The sequence below is a fragment of the Bubalus kerabau genome, chromosome X (assembly GCF_029407905.1).
Source record: "Bubalus kerabau isolate K-KA32 ecotype Philippines breed swamp buffalo chromosome X, PCC_UOA_SB_1v2, whole genome shotgun sequence".
In the NCBI taxonomy this organism is placed as follows: domain Eukaryota; kingdom Metazoa; phylum Chordata; class Mammalia; order Artiodactyla; family Bovidae; genus Bubalus; species Bubalus kerabau.
The window spans coordinates 104,999,358-105,023,312 of record NC_073647.1 but is presented as its reverse complement, the minus strand read 5'-3'; the positions used below and the strand labels follow the sequence as shown (position 1 = coordinate 105,023,312).

Below are 23,955 nucleotides of genomic sequence, written 5' to 3'. Positions count from 1 at the left end.
TTTGGCCCTCAGCCTTCTTTATGGACCAACTTTCACATCTATACATGACTACTGGGAAAACAATAGCTTTGACTATATAGTCCTTTGTCAGCAAAATGATGTTTTTGCTTTTCAATACACTGTCTAGGTTTGTCATAGCTTTCCTTCCAAGAAGAAAGCATATTTTAATTTCATAGCTGCAGTCACTCTGTCTGCAGTGATTTAGGAGCCCAAGAAAATAAAATTTGTCACTTTTTAAACTTTTTCCCCTTCTATTTGCCATGAAGTGATGGGACAAGATGCCATGATCTTAATTTTTTGAATGCTGAGTTTCAAGCCAACTTTTTCACTTTCCTCTTTAATTGTCAAGAGGCTCTCTAATTCCTCTTCACTTTCGGCCATAAGGGTGGTATCATCTGCATATCTGAGGTTTTTGATATTTCTCCTAGCAAACTTTAAAAAAAAAAAAAACAAAGATGAATGTTTTTAATGATAAAAGGTACAGTTCACAAAGATAGACATCATAAACCATTAGATACCTAACAACAAAAAAACAAAGATATATAAAACAAAAATCAAAAGAAATAAAAGGGAAAAGAAAAATACATAATCATAATGAGACATATTAACATTTCTCTGAGACTATTTTATCAAGTGCAGAAAAAAATAATAGGAGTATCTTGAATGATATGAATAATTTAAATATAATAGATTTCTATTATATTAATTTATATTAATCTTATATCCTACACAAATATATTTAAAATTTTGTATCCCACACATTGTTATTAGATGACCATAGGGCATTTAGAATAACCGGCAAATCTCCTGGCAATCTTGATTCCAGCTCGTGATTCATCCAGCTCAACATTTATATGATGTACTCTGCATATAAGGTAAATAAGCAGGGTGACATTATACAGCCTTACAGACTTCTTTCCCAATTTTGAACCAGTCTACTGTTCCATGTCCAGTTCTAACTGTTGCTTTTTGTCCCACATAGAGGTTTCTCAGGAGACAGGTAAGGTAATCTGGTATTCCAATTTCTTTAAGAATTTTCCATAGTTTGTCATGGTGAAGAGGCTTGTGTAATTCAATGAAGCTATGAACCATGTCATGCAGAGCCACCCAAGACAGACAGGTTATAGTAAAGAGTTCTGATAAAACGTGGTCCAGTAGAGAAGGAAATGGCAACCTACTCCAGTATTCTTGCCTGTAGAACCCCATGGGCAGTATGAAAAGGCAAAGATATGATGCTGGAAGATGAGCCACCACCCTTGTCCCCAGATTGGAAGGTGACCAATATGCTACTTGGGAAGAGCGGAGGGCAATTACTAATAGCTCCAGTAAGAAGGAAGCGACTGGGTCAAAGTGGGAACAATGCTCAGCTGTGGGTGTGTCTGGTGATGAAAGTAAAGTCTGATGCTGTAAAGAACAATATTGCCTAGGAACCTGGAGTGTTGGGTCCATGTGTGTGCTCAGTCACCCAGTCGTGTTTGACTCTAGCCCATCAGGCTCCTCTGCCCATGCAAGAATATTGGAGTGGGGTGCCATTTTCTACTCCAGGGTATCTTTCCAACCCAGGGATCAAACACACATCTCTGCCTTGGCAGGTGGATTCTTTACCACTGATGTCACTCATGAATCAAGGTAAAGTGGATGTGGTCAAAGCAGGAGATTAGAAAGATTGAACATCAACATCTTAGGAATTAGTGAACTAAAATGGACAAGAATGGGCAAATTTAATTTAGATGACCATTATTTCTACTATTGTGGGCAAGAATCCCTTAGAAGAAATGGAGTAGCCCTCATAGTAAACAAGAGTCTGAAATGCAGTGCTTGGGTGCGATCTCAAAAACAACAAAATGTTCTCGATTCGTTTCCAGGGCAAACCATTTAACATCACAGTAATCCAAGTCTATGCCCCAATCTCTGATACTGATGAAGCTGAAGTTGATTGGTTCTATGAAGACCTACAAAATCTTCTAGAATGAACACCAAAAAAAGATGTCTTTTTCTTCACAGGGAATTAGAATACAAAAGTAGGAAGTCAAGAGATACTCAGAATAACAGGCAAGCTTGGCTTTGGAGTACAAAATGAAGTAGGGCAAAGGCTAACAGAGTTTTGTCAAGAGAACACACTGCTCATAACAAACACCCTTTTCCAACAACACTCCTCTGTGAGAAACAGTTAAAAGAGCCAAGGTAATTGTTAGGCAGGGTGGGGATAAATGAAGAGAGGGCTTTATAAATCAAAGTAGAATAGTCCAATAGATACAACTGATGAGATTAAAAATGAACACATTTTGATATCATTTATGAAATAGTCTTGTTTCATTAAAAAATGTCCCAAGTCTCCCTTTGCCTATGAGTCAACTAGCCCAGGAATATTCTGGGCCCACAAATAATTTTTTGTCCAAGGAAGCATGGAGAGATGATTAGTAAAGAAGGAATCTATTCTGCCTTTGGTTTCACCTGTAAAAAAATGTGACTCTAATTTTGACTCTTACCTTATTTTTCCCAATGGAGTGATGAAATTAAAAAGATGATGATAAAATGTGCTGAGTATCTTAGAAATATGTGCCATAGTACACTAGATAACAATCACAAAACACAGGTTAGATTTCTCTAATAGGATCATTTGCCTAGGAGAAATGGGAGCTTTCCTGCTGCTGCTGCTGCTAAGTCGCATCAGTCGTGTCCAACTCTGTGTGACCCCATAGACGGCAGCCAACCAGGCTCCTTCATCCCTGGGATTCTGTAGGCAAGAACACCGGAGTGGGTTGCCATTTCCTTCTCCAATGCATGAAAGTGAAAAGTGAAAGTGAAGTCGCTCAGTCCTGTCTGACTCATCGCGATCCCATGGACTGCAGCCCACCAGGCTCCTCTGTCCATGGGATTTTCCAGGCAAGAGTACTGGAGTGGGGTGCCATGAGCTTCCCTAGTCTTTAAATAATCTTCCAACAGTCTGTGAGCCAGCACAGAAAGGGTTTCTGAAATAGTGACTGCTAGCACACAGATAGGAAGCAGGAAGTCTGTGACTCCAGAACAGAAGGAAATGAGAAAAAATGGAATTAAGTAGTCTTTTGAGGTAGAGCCTGCTTCTATGGGAGAAGGTAGAGCCTACTTCAAGGACCATTATGATCACCATAGGAAGGTGGCCCTCAAAGCCATGTTCAAGGAACTCATCTTCATTCTCTCTCCCTCTCTCTCTTCCCTGCACATACTCAGATATGATCTCCCTTGAGGACTACATGGAACTTGGGCCTAACACTCACATACCTTTCTTGATATATATATATGTGGAGAAGGCAATGGCACCTCACTCCAGTATTCTTCCCCGAGGCACCTAGGCAATCTGAGCTGCATTCAGAAACAGGTCCATATAGACATTCAGAAGAGAACATGGAATAGCTAGCTAACTGACCCAGGACACACAAATTGCATAAAATGAGTTGAGTAGGTATATTTGGGGGGTAGTGGTGAATATTAACATTCTCATCCACACTCAAGCTTAGACCCAATTGAGAGACACAGGAAGCAGAGAGGCAGAGATTTAAAATATCTGTTTACTACTGTTAAAAGCTGATTAGAGAACCTGGGAATATGTAGACATCCATAATAGACTTCTTCACACCCTCTTCACTTAGCTCAACAGAATAGACAACTCACCCAAAGGTGGGGAAAGAGGCCAAGAAAGTTATTCTAACAGAAGCACTTCCAAAGGGAAATATGAAGAGAGCAGAATGGAAGATTCCAAACCATTCCCTCACCTGCAGAAGAGGGGAATATGACAGAGACACTATTAATAAAGTTATTATAGGATACTTCTCCAGCCTCCCTGCCTTGAAATCCTGGTTTTATCACTTCCTGTCTTAGTTTCCTCACTTGGAAAGCAGTTATTAAAGCCTACTTTGCAGGGTCTTTGTAATCTTTGCCAAAAATATATGAAAAACTGTGTTGAATGGTATCTAGCAGTTAGCGATTGTTTTCTGAATGTAAGGTAAATTGGCGGGTAAAGAACCAGTCTGCCAATGTAGGAGATGTAAGAGACTTGGGTTTAATTCCTGGGTCGGGAAGATCCCCTGGAGGAAGGCAAGGCAACCCACATGAGTACTCTTGCCTGGAGAATCCCATGGACAGAGAAGCCTGATGAACTACAGTCTGTGGAGCCACAAAGAGTCGGGCATGACTGAAGAGACTTAGCATGAATGAATACCAAGTTTTCTGTTGAAACATTGTTTTAGTGAATATGTAAGCTCTTTAAAAGAACTGTTATGGTCAGATGACACTATAGACTTAATACAATCCCTACCAAAATTCCAATGGCATTTTTCAAAAAAATAGAAAAGAAAGCCTAAAATTGGTATGGAACCACAAAAGACCCCAGATAGTTAAAGCAATCTTGGGAAAGAAGAACAAATCTAGAAGCACTATAGTTCCTGATTTCAAAATATATTACAAAGCTAGGTGCTGTGTGCTGTACTAAGTCGCTTCAGTCATGTCCAACTCTTTACGACCTTATGGACTGTAGCCCACCAGGCTCCTCTGTACATGGGATTCTCCAGGAAAGAATACTGGAGTGGGTTACCCATGCCCTTCTCCAGGGGATCTTTCCAACCCAGGAATTGAACCTCCTGGAAAGTGCCACCTGGAAAGTCATAGTAATCAAAACAATAGGATACTAGCATAAAAAACAGACACATAAACCAGTGGAAGAAAATAGAGAGCCCATAAATAAACTCCTGCATAGACTTTCAACCAATATTTGACAAGGGAAATGAGAACATCCAATAGGCAAAGGATAATTTCTTCAACAAATGATATTGGGAAGACTGGATATCCACATGCAAAAGAATGAATCCGTACCCCTACCTTATGCCATTCACAAAAATTAACTCAAAATGGATTAAAGACTTAAATATAAGACCTGAAATTGTAAAACTAAGAGAAGAAAACATAGGGAAAATTTTCATGATGTTGGTCTTGGCAACAATTTCTTGGACATGACACCGAAAGCATAGGAAGCAGAAGCAAAAATAAATATATGGGACTACATCAAACTAAAAAACTTCTGTACAGAAAGCAAAACAAACAAACAAAAAAACAACAAAAACTGTAGACAAGGCAACCTATAGAATGGGAGAAAATATTTGAAAAGCATATATCTGATAAGGAGTTAATATTCAAAATCTATAAGGAAATTATACAACTCAGTAGCAAAGAAGAAAAAGAAAAAAGAAAAAGCAAATAACTAGATTAAAAATGGGCAAAGGATTTGAATTTTTCCAAAGAATATATACAAATGTCCAACAGGTTTATGAAAAGCACAGCTCACTAATCATCAGGGAAATGCAATGCCTTTCACATCACACCTGTTAAAATGGCCATTATTTTTTAAAAATCATATTAACCATTGTTGACAAGGGAGTTGAAAAATTGGAATCATTGTACATTGTTGGTGTGAATGTAAAACAGTGCAGCCAGCATGGAATACAGTATAGAAGTTTTTCAAAAACTTAAAAATAGAACAACCATGTGATCTAGAAGTCCTACAACTGGGTATTTATCCAGAAGAATTTAAATCAGGATCTTGAAGAGATGTTTGCACTCCCAAGTTCATTGCATCATTATTCACAAGAGCCAAGAGGTAGAAACACCTAAATGCCCATTGACCAATGAATGGATAAAGAAGATGTGAGATATATGAATATATAGATGAATACATGTGTGTATATGTATATATATATAATGGAATATTATTCAGTCTTTGAAAAGGAAATACTGTCATACTACAACATGAATAAACATTGAGAACTTTGCTAAGTGAAATAGGCTCATCACTAAAGGATAGCTACTTCATGACTCCACTTATATGAAAAATCTAAAACAGTCAAGTTCATAGAATCAGAGTGAAATAGTGGTTGCTGAGGAGAGGTGGGAATGGATGCTACTGTTCAATGGGTCCAAAGTTTCAGTCATGCAAAGTGAAAATATTCTAGAAATTTGCTGTACAACATTGTGCATGTAAATGATACTTTACTGTACACTTAAAATTTTGTTCAGAGGGTAGACTTCATATGTGCTTTTGACACAACAGAAAAAAATCTGATCTTTTACTAGAGCAAGATTTCTGAAGCTAAGGTTTATAAGCCTTGCTGCTGCTGCTAAGATGCTAAGTCACTTCAGTTGTGTCTGACTCTGTGCGACCCCATAGACTGCAGCCCACCAGGCTCCCCCGTCCCTGGGATTCTCCAGGCAAGAACACTGGAGTGGGTTGCCATTTCCTTCTCCAATGCATGAAAGTTAAAAGTGAAAGTGAAGTCGCTCAGCCGTGTCTGACTCTTAGCGACCCCGTGGACTGTAGCTCACCAGGCTCCTCCATCCATGGATTTTCCAGGCAAGAGTACTGGAGTGGGGTGCCATTGCCTTCTCTGCTATAAGCCTTAGCACAAACTATATACAACATGGGATGATCATGTATAGATTTCTAGGAATTTCTAGGGGAGATTGTGCATAGCTTTCCCTAGACTCTCAAAAGAATCTTAATTTAGAAAGGAACTAGAGGCACTGCTTTGAGGAAAATTGTGTTCAAATTGAGCTAAAAAGTAAAAAAGTTCAGAGAATAATTGCTATTTCAATCTCCTTCCTTCCAAAAAGGTAAACTGGTCAATAGATTTCTAAAGAAGAAAAGACTCTTGTGAGGATTTTTTTTAAACTTCTCTTTCTTGTTTCTGCTGAAGGAGTTTTGCCCACCTCCCCTGTCTGCTTCTTTTTAGATCCTTTGTGATCCTTCTTGCCTTTTAAATACTAGAATGATTTTTAAAATACCATAATCCAAGACTTCATCTTAATCTTCCTTTTCCTATCATTCTATCATTCCTACCATATATCCCTGCATGAGATTATCCACTCCAAATGGCTTCAACCATAATCCAAGTGTGTTTTATCAATCATTATTCCTCGCTTGATATGTGGTTTCCTATTTCTACCTGCCTACTGGACTTTCCAGGCTTCCCTGATGGCTCAGCAGTAAAGAATCTACCTACCAATGCAGGAGACATGGGTTCAATCCCTGGGTCGGGAAGATCCCCGAGAGAAGGAAATGGCAACTCACTCCAGTATTCTTGCCTGGGAAATCCCATGGACAAAGGAGCCTGGTTGGCCAGAGTCCATGGGGTCACAAAAGAGTTGGATATGACTTAGCGACTAAACAACCAAAAAAAACAAACTGGACTTTCTATGTTTTTACCCAAAGGCAATTTAATGTATTTTAGAGTGAATTTATTATCTGTCCATTGACCGCATCGCACACAGACACACACAGAGAAATACACCCCTGGTCTCTTCATTGCTTTATTTTCACATGGTTCATCTCCATCATTAAGGCTTCGTTTGCACATATACTATGTTTAACCGCTTGCCAGGAAGTAATCCCAGAATTTTTAAAACTGTAGAGGAACTTAAGAAATCAAGTAGCACAATCTTTTCCATTTATAGAGAGGGGCAGTCATCTGCTTAATATCATACAGCAATTTAATGGCAGAACCAGCTTAAAATCCAGGCATCTCACATTCTACCCAGTATCCTTTCCACTACATAATCATGCTCCCACAAACTGTGGAAAGAATGAGATCCCTGCTACTAGCAGGGATTTTTAAAATATACTCTATTTATTTATTTTTGGTTGCAACGGGTCTTTGTTGCTGTGCACGGGCTTCTCTAGTTGTGGTGAGCAGGGGCTGCTCTTCATTGCAGTGCATGGGCTTCTCATTGTGGTGGCTTCTCTTGTCATGGAGCACAGGCTCTTAGGTAGGTGCGTGGGCTTCAGTAGTTGCAGCATCTGGGCTCAGCAGTTGTGGCTCGAGGGCTTAATTGCTCTACAGCCTCATATGGAATCTTCCCAGACCAGTGATTGAACCAGTGTCTCCTGCATTGGCAGGCAGATTCTTATCCACTGTACCACCAGGGAAGTCCTAGCAGTGATTTTTATCAGTAAAGAAGATTATCTGTCCATCTGATGTTCAAAATGGCTACTTATGTGCTGTTTTTCACCAGGGATTAGATAATTTATGTTCTTTTGCTGTAATAATGGAAAGGATAAACTGAAGAGTGCTGCAAGACAGCGTGGAGTAAGCCTTGCAATGAAGATAGACTGGTTAAAGGCTCGCTCAGTGCTTGCTTTCATAATAATGTGAGGATTTTGACTTTTTCCTTGCCAAAGTGTTTTCATATGTATTATTTCATTTTAGTCTTCAGTAGACCTGGGAGGGATGGAGGTCAGGACTTATTAGTTGATGTTTACAGATGAATAAAATGAGACTGAAAACAGTTCAGTGATTTGCCCAAGATGACCCATTTAGTTAGTGACAAGGCCAGGGCTCAGATGTGTGTCTCCTGCTTCCTAATCTTCTTTCTTTTAGTCTAGACACATAATTCTAGTAGACCTTGAGTGATAACTACAGACCCTGTGAACTGAAATTTATGGATTTTAATATGCTGAAACTGAAACATGCTAAGTTCTAATCAAGTGACAATCATGGAGATAAAAGTCTTAAAAAGAAGGGAAAAAAGCTCAGTTGCAAGGTGGAACAGAGCAAATGAGTGTTCTGTCATAGGCTGACATGTGATCCAGAATCAACAAACCCAGCTGCCATTTTCTCAAATTTTCTGCTTTCTAGTGGGAGAAATGCAAACCAAAGAAAAAAAAATGAACATGATTGAAATGATTTTTGCAGGTCTAAAAATCTTAAAGATTGAAGGTGGTTCCCCATGTGAATCATCTTTAAGGAGTCTTTATTTTTTAAAAAAAATATTGGAGTATTGTTGATTTACAATGTTGTGTTAGTTTCTGCTGTACAGCAAAGTGAATCAGTTATACACATCTAAGGAATTTTCAAAAGCAGGTTATAAACATCAAAAACTGCAGTTTTATTAAAGAAAAGTCAGGTCAGCATCATATAGTGAAGACAGTCCAGGAGACAAAGAAGAAACGATTGGGGGAGGGAGGAGAGCCTGTGAGAGAAATTTCAGTGGCCTGAAGAGGCACACACAGGCTGAAGTGTGTTGAAGAGGGTGTGACAGGTGAGGAAATGCAAGCAAAGAGTGACAACCTTGTCTGCAGAAAGCTGACTGTGGAAGGAAGGGTGTCATGGTGTGTGTTCTTGACGATGAAGAAGAAAGTGCATAAGAAGGCATCAAGAGACTAAACAAGCAAGAACCTTGGAGGGTCCTATGGAGGAGCCACGACTGAGTTGTCAAAACTTTGCTTGCTACTGTGAAGCTCTTCAAAAACTCACTGCCTGAATGTAGCTCCAGAGAAAACGTCTCAGAGAGGGGTGGTAACTGTGTCCAGGCGAAGACTGAGAAATCAGCCCAAGATTTGATAATAAATTCAAATATTGTGGAGACTACTAGCGTGGGTATTTGTTTGGTCAGTTCTAAAAGCTCGGCTCAGACACTACAGCCTCAAGCTTGAACAGATGAGCAGAGATGTTCTGGCCGTTGTCTAAAAGCCAATTCTTCCAAAAGGAACAACATTGTTAATTGACCAGCTTATCAATGGATGCTCTTTCCTGTAGGTTTCTTTAGAAGTGAAAACAATACTGCTAGTCATAAAGTTTTCTGATTCCTGGCTTGGTCATCTCAGTGGGGCAAGTGCAAGGCCGTGCCAGAAACTCCAGATGACTGGAATATACACAAGCACAGTGCTACCCATAAACCATAAACGCCAGCGCTGAGCCAGGGTGCGGCTGAGCCTGGGCAGGGGGCATCCTCAAAGTGCTTCTTTATTTAAACTATGCTCCAGGGCAATGTTTCATAATGACCCCACACACCTAGCTCGCACACACAGAGCAGCCTACTCACACAGCCCCACTGTGTTCCCTGGCGTGCTTGCTTGACTTTCCATCCCTCTAGGCAAGATCCACAAATTAGCAGCTTTGTAACCCTCCCAGGACCCGGTTCTCGGGGCCTTCAGAAGAAAAAGGTAGTCAGAGAAATATGAACGCGCTAATCGGGAAACCAGCATTTCAGCCCACTCAGCCACGCGGGCCATCTACACTAACGACTTTCACCTCCCCTGGCCTTGGCTGGCTGGAGGGGCGGGGAACTCGGCAGTAAGGAGGAGGACCAAAGCGGGGGGGCGGGGGGGAAGCTGCTTGAATGAAACAATGTAACAATTGATGTGAAGCCTCGCCTCACTCCCACTCCCCAGCGCTCTTATAGGCGAGGTCCTACTGACTGACCCTCCCCATTGCTCCGTTTTCTTGTCCATTACGCACTATCCCTCCGCCTCTCCTTTTCTTTTCTTTTTTCCTCCTTCTCCTCCCCCCTCCCCCTCTCTCCAGCTCCGTGTCATTTCCTCCTTGCGCTCGCTCTCTGCCCGAGCGTCTCCAGCCAGGAGAGTAGGCGGAGCAGGGCGGTGAGGGGTGGCGTAGCGCTGGAGGGCGATGGTGGCGGAGCCGCTGGGGGCGGAGGCAACGTAGCCCCCGCAGAAAAGGAGTCCCGCCGCGACTGAGCCGAGCGGAGGATGGAGAACCGGCCTGGGTCCTTCCAGTACGTCCCTGTGCAGCTGCAAGGGGGGGCGCCCTGGGGCTTCACCCTTAAGGGGGGTCTGGAACATTGCGAACCGCTCACGGTGTCTAAGGTAAGAACTGGCTGCTCTGTCTGAGCAGTGCCCAACTTTGAATGGGCGAGCGGGTGTTCAGGCTGCCGCGGGACGCGGCCCTCAGACCAACTTTGAAACTTGGCCGGAGTTGGGGATGAAAGCCCGCTCCCCCCGTCTCCCCCCACCATGGAGCATTAGCTGCACTGGGGGTATGGCCACCAGCCCCAGCGCAGACACTCCTTCGGGGTGGCGGGAGCACGGGATGAGAGTGCGGCCGGTCCGGGGCTAGAGTCCTGCGCGCAGACACCCCCGAGAGGGCTCGGGGGCCGCTTCTGCTCCCCAACGTCTGGCGGCTTGCTCCCCTCCGTTGGAGCTGGAGGAAGTGGTAGCTGTTGGGAGTTGCTCCTTGGAAGTTCCCGCGCCCTTGTGGCACAGCGAGGGGCTGAAGGGACAGGCAAGGCGGCTTGGCAGCTTTCTTTGCGGTGTCTGCTCCTGGATCGACCGCCAGGCCATCCCGCCTGGGCAGATTACTGGGCGAGGGTCCGGTGTGGGAACAGAGATGAGGCGTCGGTGGCTTTCGTCAGCCTCACTTCCCACGGCCGGACGCGCGCACATCCATTCAGCCGGCGGGGCGTTGCGGCTTGGGCTCGGCCTTTCCCTCCCACCAGAGTCCTGCCCCAGCGCCGGCGAGATTTCCTGCACGTTGAGGAGCGTGGAGGAAACTTTTGCGCCATGGAGCGCAGCTGTGTTGGAGCTGCCGCCGCTGCCGCCAGAGTTTGTTTGTTTTAGGAGGCTGTGGTCTGCTGGAAGCCAAGTTGCAGCTGAGGACAGGGGAGAGGTGCTCTCCCGAGCCTTCCAGAACCCCCCTGAGCAAGCCACCCCCGAGTAGGGGTGAGGGTAAGGGGTGGGGGCCGCCGGGGCTGTAACTAGGAAGAGAGATTTGCAGGACGACTCACCTTGAGGCACCAGATGGCCAAGGGAGTGAACTTCACGAACTTTATTCTGATTTTTTTGTTTGTTTTAAGATTGTTTTTGTTTCTCTGAAAAGCCCTTCCCCTTCCAACCCGCTCAAATTGCAGTTGAGGTGGAAAACGTGAATTTGTGCTGGAGACATAAAGATGTGGTTTCTCTGCGGGTAACAAATGTCACTTTATTGTTTTAGCTTCTTAACGTAGGTCACATCTCAGGAGGGGGAGGCGAATGCCCCCTGCCACACCCCTGCAGAAACCTGTGCCCTTTTGCCAGGCACCAAATTGCTGGTTAACTTATTAGTGTAGGGGGTTCTTCAGGCCTTGAGGCCACACTCTTAGCAATCCTGGGCAGTTATCATGGGGTGTGCCTATCACCTTGAGCTGCCTGAGGTATGCTGAGGCAGAACTTTGAGGAGCTGTCAGGGAAAACTGAAATCTTTAGCTTCTCCAAACACCAATAACCAGCCTACATCCTCATCCGGCACCCCTTTTCCTCATACTAGTCATTTATTTCTAACCAGCCTAAGATGACTTTGTCACCTACTGGCATGTCACCCCCCACTCCAGTATTCTCTGGAGGGAGTAATAAGCCTTTTTTTTTTTTTTTTTAATTTGAACAGTCTCAAACAACCCCTTTGAGGAGGGGAATCCTGGCCTTCAGGACTTTCTTCTAATCAAACTCCTCCTCTTCCTCCATTCCACCAAGGTCAGAACAGTCTATGTAGCCCTCCATGGTCTGGCAGTTCCTCCCTTTCTTTTTATCCTGACACCACTTGCAGACTTCCCAGTCTGCCCAGACAACCTGCCTTGGAGAGGTCATTCTCCACCTCTGCCCAGGGCTCACCCATCCTAAGAGGCACCACAGAGAGTGGTTGCTGCTGTGCCCTGGGTTGTTTTGTGAGCCAGCACAAACATGGCAGGGGGTGTTACTAAGCACAGGGCAGCCAACAATTTGTGGTCTACCTGGGGGATTATTTGAGGGTAGATGAGGCTTTCTTTGGCCAAGCTGTTGAGGAAGTGACTCGTGTGTTGAGAGGCAGGGTGCCTTTTACTGATTCCTTTTCTGCTGAAGGTACGCTTGACCCCTGTTATATATGAAGGGTCATTATTACACATATTTGGTTATGCAGGGGGTAAAATCATTTCTCCCATATATTCCAAATGGCTTGAATCCTTACAGTAAAAGCCAGCTATATATATAACCTAGTTTGTTGTTGTTGTTTAGTGGCTAAGTTTTGTCTGACTCTTGCACACCCATGGACTGTGGCCCCCAGGCTCCTCTGTCCATGAGATTTCCCAGGCAAGAATACTGGAATGGGTTGCCATTTCCTTCTCCAGGAGATCTTCCTGACCCAGGGATCAAACCCATGTCTCCTACATTGGCAGGTAGATTCTTTTCACTGAGCCACCTGGGAAGCCCATATAACCTGGTTGTGTGTTAGTCACTCAGTCGTGTCTGATTCTCTGCGACCCTATGGACTGTAGCCTGCCAGGCTTCTCTGTCCATGGGATTCTCCAGGCAAGAATACCGGAGTGGTTTGCCATTTTCTTCTCCAGGGGATCTTCCCAATCCAGGGATCGCATTACAGGCAAATTATTTACCGTGTGAGCCACCAGGGAAGCCCATATAACCTGGTTAGCCCTATATTTAAAGGGGCCATGGCAGTTTTGTAAAGTTCAGTGGTTACCTGTATTTTTTTTTTCTTGCCTAGATAGTATGTGGCATAGTTCATTAATCCCCTTTTAATTTTCCTCCCTTTATGCTTCAGAATGATACAGCTTTCTTCTTGGAAATAGACTCAGTCAGCACACGTTGGTGGGGATGGGATGGAAGGGTATAGAAAGAGAATTGTATTGGCAGATTGAAAACTTGGGTTCTAATCCTTGCTCTGCCATTCACTAGCACCAGGATCCTGGGTACTTCACTTGCCCTCCCTGGGTTTAGATGTCTCCATGTCTACTGTGAGGTTCAAGTCTTTAAGTAAGACTGTGACAGTCTAGTAGCCAGTCTTTTCTGCTATGCTAGCTTTGACCCTTTTCGTCCTAGAAGGGTTTCTGACTGAGGAAGATGACACTTTGTTCTATTTGCACGCCGTGTTACTGTTTTATAGTGTATTTCCACATCTCTTTTTTTCATTAGCCTTCTACAGCCACCAGGTGAGGCAGTCAAGGAAGGTTGTGGAGAAACTGATGGAAAAACTGAGGCTGTGATGCATTGACTGGCATGCATAGGTATGTCATATGGTGAGTCAGTGGTAGGCTCCAAATCTATCATATGTTCTACTACTTGGAGAATTTCTTTGTTAAAAATTATTATTTTTCATTGAAGTACAGTTGATCTGGGGCTTCACAGGTGGTGCTAGTGGTAAAGAATCCTCCTGCAATGCAGGAGACACAACAGATGTGGGTTTGATCCTTGGGTCAGGAAGATTCCCTGGAGTAAGAAATGGCAACCCACTCCAGTATTCTTGCCTGAGAAATCCCATGGTCAGAGGAGCCTGGCAGGCTGCAGTCCATGGGGTCTCAAAGAGTCAGACACGACTGAACACTCTGCAATAGTATAGTATACTTGATTTACAATTTTGTGTTGGTTTCAGGTATACACCATAGTGATTCTTTTGTTTTAGGTTATATTCCATTATAGATTATTACAACATAATGAGCATAATTCCCTGTGCTATATAGTACATCCTTGTAGCTTATCTATTTTATGTATAGTAGCTTGTATCTGTTAATCTCGTACTCCTAATTTGCCCCCACCTCCATATCCACTTTGGTAACCATGAATTTGTTCTCTGTGTCTGTCAGTTTGTTTCTGTTTTGTATATAGATTCATTTATATTATTTTTTAGATTCCACATATATATGATATATAGTATTTGCTTTTGACTATTTCACTAAGCATAATAGTCTCTAGGTCCATGCATGTAGCTGCAAATGGCAATATATCATTCTTTTTTATGGCTGAATAGTATTGCGTGCGCGCGTGCACACACACCCCCCCCCCACATCTTTATCCATTTACCTGTTGATGGAAACTTGGGTTGCTTCCATATCTTGGCTATTGTAAATAGTGGTGCTATGAACACTGGTGTGTGTGTATCTTTTCGAATTAATTTTTGTTTTTTCCAGCTGTATACCCAGGATTGAAATTGCTGGGTTATATGGTAGTTCTATTTTTAGTTTTTAAAGGATCCTCTATGCTGTTTTCTATAGTGGCTACACAGATTTACATTCTCACCAACAGGGTACAAGGGTTCCCTTTTCTCCACACCCTCTACTTGGAGAGTTTCTTGATTTTTCTGGTGGTACTGCAGTTTGTGAAGAGACATGGGGCAATACCACTGAGGAGTGTATTCAGTCTTGGCAGCCTCCTACCCCATTGACCCTTTGCATGCCAGCCTGTGGTTCCACAGTAGGTGAGGACTGGGATGCAGACACTCCCTGGTGGAGTCTAGGCTCGGGAAATAGGAGAGGACTGTTTTGGTCACTCCAAACCACTTATGATGATCTCAGGTCAGGCAGATACAGAGGTAAGGTACCAGAACCATGGTGAGAAATATTGGAGAACCTCCTTTGGTGTCATGGGAAAAAACCCAAAAGAAATTTGGATCTGGTGTGGCATATATGCTTGGAGATGGCTTGTGGAACAGGTGGAGACATCTTGGGAGTGGAGGAGTTTGAGGAAATGTGATTAGTGGGAAAAGAGTGCATAGAGTGTGAAAGTGTATTTCATAATTGTTATGGGGGAACATTTGGATCAGTAAATGATCAAGTTGAGGAAGTCATCATTTCTATATGCTCCAGTGATATCCCTGAAGGAGGGAATCACCTGTAAAAGTTGTGGAGACTGATATAGTCTTAACTTCTCTTCACTTCTTTTAACAGTTAAGTAACAAAGAAGAAACGTTTAAAAAAAGACAAACAGCACCCCTCCCCCGAACAACTATTATCATTGATTATCCTGGACATTAAGGAATGGTTTGTGATTTCCTCATACATTGTGGTGTTTCTAAAGAAACATGACCCACTAGAGAATTGGGCCCATGCCTTTGGTTAGCATCTTATACCTTATTGACCCAGGGAGCCTGTCTGAAAGAAGTGGAGATTCTCTTCTAATCAGATTTGACTATTTGGGCTGTTTGCTACCTAGGGCTCTCCCTTTGCCCCCTCTACAGTGTAGACAGTCATCCATGAACTAGGCTCCCTGCGCTGGAAAAGATCCACTTTGGGGGATGGGTGACCTTTTCAAGGTTCTGGTGCCAGTGATTATGCATCAAATAGGGCTTCTCAGAGGTCTCAGAGATTCAAACAGTATCCTCCTGTGGTGTGTATATGTGAAAGAGAGAGAGAGAGAGAATTACTAAGCTGTATTGTAAGATTCCTATACTCATTTTGAGTTCTTGGAAATGTGCCCTGAGGTTGGCTGAGGGTGGAGACCAGTGGGGGATGTAGGAAAAGGAGGAGGAGAATTGGGGAGGAGGACAAGACATGGCAGAAACAGACTCATCCTATGTATTTGCCATCTTCCTGGTCCATTTTTGTGACAGTCTCTATCTGGCACAGTAATGGAAGTGGCCACTAGTTACTTACTGCTCTGAAACAAAGTAGGGTCAGGTGGGGCAGTAGCCTGGAGGAAAAAGAAGTTTCACCTCCTCCGCTGAGTGTGCACTGATGTATTATTTTATCCTCTTTGGACCCAAGATTTCTATATGCCACATGGGGGTAGCCATACCTGCGCCATCTTTATTAGCACAGATGATGTGAGAATAAATTGGGCAAACCTTAATACTGTGTGGCATCCTTAGCCTAGGAAGAGGGCAGGGCATGCTCTTTAAGTTTTTAGTCTCTCCTTCATCCCCACTGAAGCACACAACGTGGCAGCTGAGATTTCAAGAGGATGCGGATCAAGTCAGATTGAGGCCTGGCTGCGATTTGGCTGCAACTTTGAGTTCTTGTTGGGTGCACAGGTAGTGTTATGTGAGAAGTGATAGTTCTGTGAAACCTTCTTAGTTATGTTGCAGGCCAGGACCACCCCCAGACCAGGACTTGGCATTCACAAAGGGACCTTCACGAGGTCTGCTTCTTTGTGAGCTTAGTACACCCTGGTTACTTAGATGAATCCCTTCCTCATCTCTGCTTCTAGAATCAACAAAGATGTCTACTGCCTCAGCTACCCAACTGCTCCTCTCTCTCAGAAAGTAGGCTTTTGGGTACATGGGGTAGGAATCCATCCAAAGGAAAACAAATCAGGTTGGTGAGAAGTAGTAAAGCAAAGAAAGTGGGTGATATGTCTGCTGAGCTTTGGCTACACACTGCTTTGGGGCCTGCTGGGCTGTTATAATACAACTGGTAACCTATTGTGATCCACACGTGTGCTCCCTGAAGTGAAAAAAAGGCCAAGCCTGTTAGAGGCTTTTCCTTCTCTAAAACCTCAGACAGAGAAAATTCAGCTCCAGCTGGAAGACACTTGAACGTTGCCTTTAAACAGAATTCAAATGATTTTGCCTCATGCCCTCTCCTATCTCCTCCTAAGACTTGTTTTTAAGAGAAAAGAGAAACTCAGATTTGAGGTTGGTGTTTATGGAATGATTATCTAGAGGGAACATCACAGTTTTTATAGTTAGGCTCCTTCAGAACGAGAGGGCAAAAAGATGCTGACCTGTCTAAGAAAAGTTAATGAAGAACAGCAGAGATTAAGTCAAGGGCTACCCTCACTAGCCACACACTCTCCTGTACCCCCACCAAAGGGCAGACTAAACTGAGGCCTACTAACTGAATACTGTTCTTTGAGGTGGCTGGAATCACAGATTCTCAAAGTGAGGAGGGTTTTGTGGAAGTCACCTGGTCTCAATTGATCCATGAGTCTCCTATGCAGTATCCCTGAGCTTGTTCTCCTCTGGTCATGGGGGAGGTCATTTCCTTCTTAGCCAGTCCTGTTCAGTGTTAAAAAAAAAAACAAAAAAAACAAAGGTTTTGACTGTAGACAGCTTTTTCTCTTGTCGGGCTGCAATCATTCTCCATCTGCCTACTCTCTGTGGGTTCTAGTTTTGCCTTCTGAGACCACAAAGAGCAAGTTCTCTGACTTAGGACAACCTTTGGGAGGTCTGAAGACAAAGACTATGTCCCTTTGTCTCAGTTTTCTAGGCTAAAGAGCCTTAGCTCTTTTAGCTGTTCTCTATGGGATCTGAGATCCAGCCTCCTGCTCCCACTCTGGAAACACTCCAGCCTGGCCATATTCCTCTTGAGTGAGGGAGCCCACAGCTGAATGCAATGAGAAGCGTCTGACTGAAGTTGAGTAGGGCCATTCTTTAAAACAACTGAAGACTACTTTGGTTCTTTCTGGCATCCATGCCATATGAAGACTCTGTATCAAGCAAAGTGTTTTAGTGGAAGTATCTATGCTGCTGCTAAGCGACACCTGTCCAAGGCCTCTACATAGGCACCTACATGGGGACAACTACGTAAGAGATTTGGGAGGGGCATATCTCGCACTATGTATTTAGAATTGTCCCTAGCCCTGTCCCTAGCCCAGGTCAGCCTTGGAAAAAGTGTTCTAAGGGAGATGATAGAGAAGGCATAAGCCCTGACTTCCAGTAGCATATATGTTTCTACAAAGAGTTACAGCCAAGGAATTTGTATAATAGAAGAAGGAAGTGATATTTGGTCAAAAATCAGACCTCCAGAACATCAGATTGTTTGATCTTTAACCAGTTGCTGGCTTTGAATTTGTAGGAATAACCTCTATGAACTTAATTTTCCCCTTGTGGAACAAATAGGTGTGTTTGAGATTGAAGATGCTGACCGTACGTGACATACAAGAAGCCTCCAATTTACAGAAACCCTGGGTAAGAATTTAGACACGGCAGTCTCTAACCCTGTTAGGTTTTTATTTCTGTGCACATTGTCATTGGCACTGGTTGCAAATCTGCTATTGTTGCTGCTATTCCTCTGTTCTGAGGTCTTCTGTCTGTACCTGGAATACCCAAGGGAGTCACTCCTGCTGGAGGTCTTGCATCCACAGTCTCGTTGCCACCCCTTCTCCATGTCCTCACATCTACCAGATTGTCACCTGAGTTGAGCAAATGTCTTTTCTTGGTACTAAACTCCTGATGGGGGAGTGTATTGAAATGGAGCTTAATCCTCATTATCACTGAAGGATGAGAGGCTTGGAGAAGAGAGTTAAAGTCTAGGAAACATGTCCCTCTAACACAGTTATTGATAGTTGCCATGTTCAGAACAGTTCTGGAGAGGGCTCTTTGGTCCAGAGTATATCCTTGATGAAATCACAGAACCTAACCACCATTTTATAATATTCTATCTACAGGGAACTGCATTCAAATCTCCAAATAAGCTTGCTTATTTACAATTTTAGTTTGTCTACAGGGAACTGCATTCAGAATTTCAAATAAGCTTGCTTATTTACAAAGGTAATCTTGAAAAACAATGTGGAAGTCAGGGATAACAAGTGCTCTAGGTATTTCTGTTACACACATCTAAGTGGGTTTGGGGTTTCTACTACTCTCACTGCCCAGGTGCTCATAGCCTTGGTGCTGGGGCCAGGATTTGTGTGTACATACAGTGTTTGCATTGTTAAATCTCTCTGAAACTGAACTTCACAGGTTTACCTGAGTTATCTTGTAATCAGCAAGTGACCCTTTTTTATTAGTTATGTGGGTACTTAGATCACTTTCACTGTTTCTGTGGGGGCAGTTCTTTGTTTCCTGATGCTTCCCTGAAATACCTGCTTTAGACAGACTTCAACTAAGTCATTAATGAAAAAGTTGAGGTATTATATTTCCCTGCTAAAGAGTGTGCTCTAAGAACTGGGAATGGGATAGATGTTTGTCTCTTCACACCCCTTCACCCCATCTAGTATAAACAGGCCAAATGGAAAGATTGTCTTAGGCATTAGTTTTCCAAGGGATGATTTGTTCTTCCTCACATCACACTGGCATGTTTGCTTGGGCACATAGCCATCCTGGCTGGGCACCAAAATTGCAAAGATCAAGATGACTTGGTTTCTCAGAGACTAACTGCCCCCACCCCCGCAAGCCCCACTTTGACTTCATCTCTACTCCCTCCTCTTTCAGTGAAAGTCCATGACTGTGCCACGCCACAGAACGAACACTGCTTGGTAGCAACAGAGACACATTTTCCATGCATCTAGGCTACCCTTCTTTCATGTCTGGCCTTTGGTTTGCAGTCTCCACCCTCCAGCACCAAGTTGCTTGAGGCCTACATTTGGGACTGTCTCACTCAAGTGCCACTACTTCTTTGTTCATTCATTGGCTTCCCTGCTCACTGTCCGAAACCCAGCTTGTTTTTTTTTTTTTTTTTTTCTTTTCTTTTTTGGTCACAGTGGGCCCTTCTAGTTTGTTGTACCAGTTCTGTCCGTCTTGGCTCAGCCATGCATCTGGTGTGTGGGGGGGGAGGGGAGAGAAGTTCAGCATTAAGGCTGATAAAGTTTGACAACACTCAGCAAATTGGTAGCTGGGTCAGGGGGAACTTTTCTCACGCTGTGTCTCTATCCTGTTTCAGTGGAGGACCGGACCTCTGTTCCATTCCTGATACTCTCTTATCAACTCGCTGAGTAATCTTGGCATGTTACTTCACCTCTCTGTACTCTCCTGTTTCTTCTCAGCCTCTCTGTGGGGCAAGCTTCTGCCTTATTGAAGGGATGCTATGGGCTCCAGGATCTTCTCTCCGAGTTTAGGCTGTGGAGGTGTAAAGGCTGACTGACATTAGGCAGTTCATCCAGGGCTTTGCTTTCCTCTACGCTCCTACTTCCTATCTTTCCACAAATGGCTGTTTCCTGGTATGTTCTCAGGGACGACATGCCTCATGGTCTGTTAACTTTCACTCAAGTCTTTTAATGTTACATCTGTGAGGAATGCGGGAGGTGGGACTAATTTGACAGGATCAACGGTTAAGCCCAGTGATGGACAGACTCTCTGTGGTGTCTTCTGGCCTCCACTCTAATGCCACTCAGCAGATTCCCAGCTGTATGGTCTTCTCTCTTCCTGAGCCCCTGGCAGGGAAGTTTTGAGTGGTTCTCCTATACTGCCTTTCATGGTCCATCAGAAATTGATTTTTCTTTGGGGGGAGGAGGTTGGGGGTAAGATGAGGTAAAGCTGGGAGGAAAGCTGGTTCAACTAGTTATTCTGGAAAGGTGTTAGAGTCTCATGGCTTCTGCCCCATCTTTGCTTATGAGAGGATGACAAGCTAAAGCCTTGTCTTTGTTGGGCTGCCTTGTTGCTTTCCATTTGTGTGTGTATGTGTGTGTGTTTAATGTAAGTGAAAGCTCCTCCACAGACTTCTGTAGGTAGGCTGTTTTTGATGTCATCTTATCTGACTGAGAGGGTGACTGATGACATTTTGGAGCCTTGGAGGTGACTATCAGGTCTTGACTCACATGTTCTTTGAAGGACTTGACTGAGAGTTTGGAGCTCTGTGTTAATTAGAAATTGTAATCAGGGAGTAGCAAGGCAACAGGTGGAAAGTGGACCAGGCAAGAATCTGGATACACTACTTGTGTGCTTGTGCCCCATTGGATGGAGGTAATGCTATTTGGTTGTGTCTCAGCAACCTCTTGAAACAAAATGGGCAATCCAGGCCTAGATATGGTAGGATAGGAGACGTAGTGGACCTGCTGTGTGGTAAATACTGCTACTTTTAGGAGTTTTACATATATTCTTATCTAATTTTACAGTAACTCTTTGAGATAGATATTGATCTCCCCATTGTGCAGACGAGGGGACTGAGGCTCAGGAGAAATTAAGTGACAGACTCCACATGGAAAAACTGACCTTCAAATTGACTTCTGTCTGACTCCACATCCCAAGCTATTTACATAAGTGAAAGAAAGAGAAGAACTAGGTAAGAGTATGATGGGGGAAGCTGGGAAAAGAGAGAAAGAAAATTAAAGAAATGTAATCTGCTGCAAAAACTGGTAATGTTACCGATATATGCCCCTCAGGGGTCAGGGTCAAAGGAAAGGTATTGTTTTATTTTGTTCTAAATCTCAAATCAGGGTAAGAAGTATCAGCTTAGATTCAGAAGACCCGAAGTTCAGTCTTCTATTTGCCATTCAATATTTGTGCATCACTGGGCATGTCATTTTCCCTTCTGTGTCTCCATTTCTTCACCTGCAAAATAAAATAATAAAATTCACACTTTTTTCCAGTAGGGAGGGAGATTGAGTTTATCCTTTACCTCATATAAATACTAGATGTGTATGCAATTTAAGAAGAAAGGAAAAGCATTCCACAGATGTCCCTTATTAAACAGAAATTTTCTTAAGGGAATTCTGAACTTAAACAATGAAGTGTATGAAGTTACAAAATCTTTGGAAGTTGTATGAAGTGGCAGGACATCTTTAATGCGATGTTTGCTGCTGGCAGACATTGGAATACCAGACATGATTTCTGGCTAATGTTTGAAGAGACAGCAATTTGAAAGGTGATTCTAAGCCTTGTTTGGCTCCTACCTAAGGCTCTCAATTAAGCCTCCAATCAATCAATCAGTCCGCCAGTCAACACATTTGTTGAGTACTTTGTAAAGTGCTAGAGAATATAAGAAATAGTCACCATGGAAGACCTGTTCCATAGAAATGACTGTTTTGTTGAAGAGGGACATAACTGCAAGCCTAGGGAACAAAAACCTTACTTTAAGTGCTGAAACCACGGGCTAGGTTCTAAGAGCAACATTTTCAAAAACTTTATTGAAGTATAGTTGATTTACGATGTGTTAATTTCTACTGTACAGCAAAGTGATTCAGTTGTATGTATACATACATTCTTTTCATATTCTTTTCCATTATGGTTTATCACAGGATATTGATTATAGTTCCCTGTGCTATACAGTAGAAGCTTGTTGTTTATCCATTCTGTATATAATAGCTTGCATCTGTTCCCCACCCACCTCCCCCTTGGCAACCACAAGTCTGTTCTCTATGTCTGTAGGTAAGAGCAACATTTGTTCAGTGAGAAGAGATTTCATTGTAGGCTGATGTGGTTGGGAGCTTTGTGAAAAAAGGAAGAATTGAAGCTAGGTCTTGAGGGCTATATAGGATTTAGGTAGGCTGGGGAGGAAGAAAGGCATTCATTCTAGTTAGTACAAGTGCTGCATGTTCTAAGGACACAGACAAGTGACAGGCCAGTTGGTTCACCCTACAGTGAACTAACAGTATGAGCTCCTCAAGATCTGGGTATGTGTGGTTTGTTCATTTATTCACTTGTTAAAGCATCACTATGAACAAAGCTAGTGGAGGTGATGGAATTCCAGTGGAGCTATTTCAAATCAGGAAAGATGATGCTGTGAAAGTGCTGCACTCAATATGCCAGCAAATTTGGAAGACTCAGCAGTGGCCACAGGACTGCAAAAGGTCAGTTTTCATTCCAATCCCAAAGAAAGGCAATGCCAAAGAATGCTCAAACTACCACACAATTGCACTCATTTCACACGCTAGTAAAGTAATGCTCAAAATTCTCCAAGCCAGGCTTCAGCAGTACGTGAACCGTGAACTTCCAGATGTTCAAGCTGGTTTTAGAAAAGGCAGAGGAACCAGAGATCAAATTGCCAACATCTGCTGGATCATCAAAAAATCAAGAGAGTTCCAGAAAACCATCTATTTCTGCTTTATTGACTATGCCAAAGCCTTTGACTGTGTGGACCACAATAAACTGTGGAAAATCCTGAAAGAGATGGAAATACCAGACCACCTGACCTGCCTCTTGAGAAACCTGTATGCAGGTCAGGAAGCAACAGTTAGACCTGGACATGGAACAACAGACTGGTTCCAAATAGGAAAAGGAGTATGTCAAGGCTGTATATTGTCACCCTGCTTATTTAACTTATATGCAGAGTACATCGTGAGAAACGCTGGGCTGGAGGAAGCACAAGCTGGAATCAAGATTGCCAGGAGAAATATCAATAACCTCAGATATGCAGATGACACCACCCTTATGGCAGAAAGTGAAGAGGAACTAAAAAGCATGTTGATGAAAGTGAAAGAGGAGAGTGAAAAAGTTGGCTTAAAGCTCAACATTCAGAAAACTAAGATCATGGCATCTGGTCCCATCACTTCATGGGAGATAGATGGGGAAACAGTGGAAACAGTGTCAGACTTTATTTTTGGGGGCTCCAAAATCACTGCAGATGGTGACTGCAGCCATGAAATTAAAAGACGCTTGCTCCTTGGAAGGAAACTTATGACCAACCTAGATAGCATATTCAAAAGCAGAGATATTACTTTGCCAACAAAGGTCTGTCTAGTCAAGGCTATGGTTTTTCCAGTGGTCATGTATGGATGTGAGAGCTGGACTGTGAAGAAAGCTGAGCACTGAAAAATTGATGCTTTTGAACTATGGTGTTGGAGAAGACTCTTGAGAGTCC

General features: G+C 43.2%; 1 protein-coding gene across 2 annotated transcripts in view; it reads left to right on the top strand.

Moving 5' to 3' along the window:
* The first annotated feature begins 10,348 nt into the window (after positions 1–10,348).
* Positions 10,349–23,955, top strand: part of SHROOM4 (shroom family member 4) — a 245,463-nt gene continuing 231,856 nt past the window's right edge. Inside the window, exons 1-2 of one of the 2 annotated variants that reach the window (XM_055565530.1) lie at positions 10,349–10,627; positions 18,339–18,407. In XM_055565530.1, the coding sequence (XP_055421505.1) occupies positions 10,511–10,627; positions 18,339–18,407 (186 nt within the window). In that variant the 5' untranslated portion in view covers positions 10,349–10,510. The remainder of the gene's footprint in view (positions 10,628–18,338; positions 18,408–23,955) is intronic. The other variant, XM_055565531.1, reaches the window with a different exon arrangement.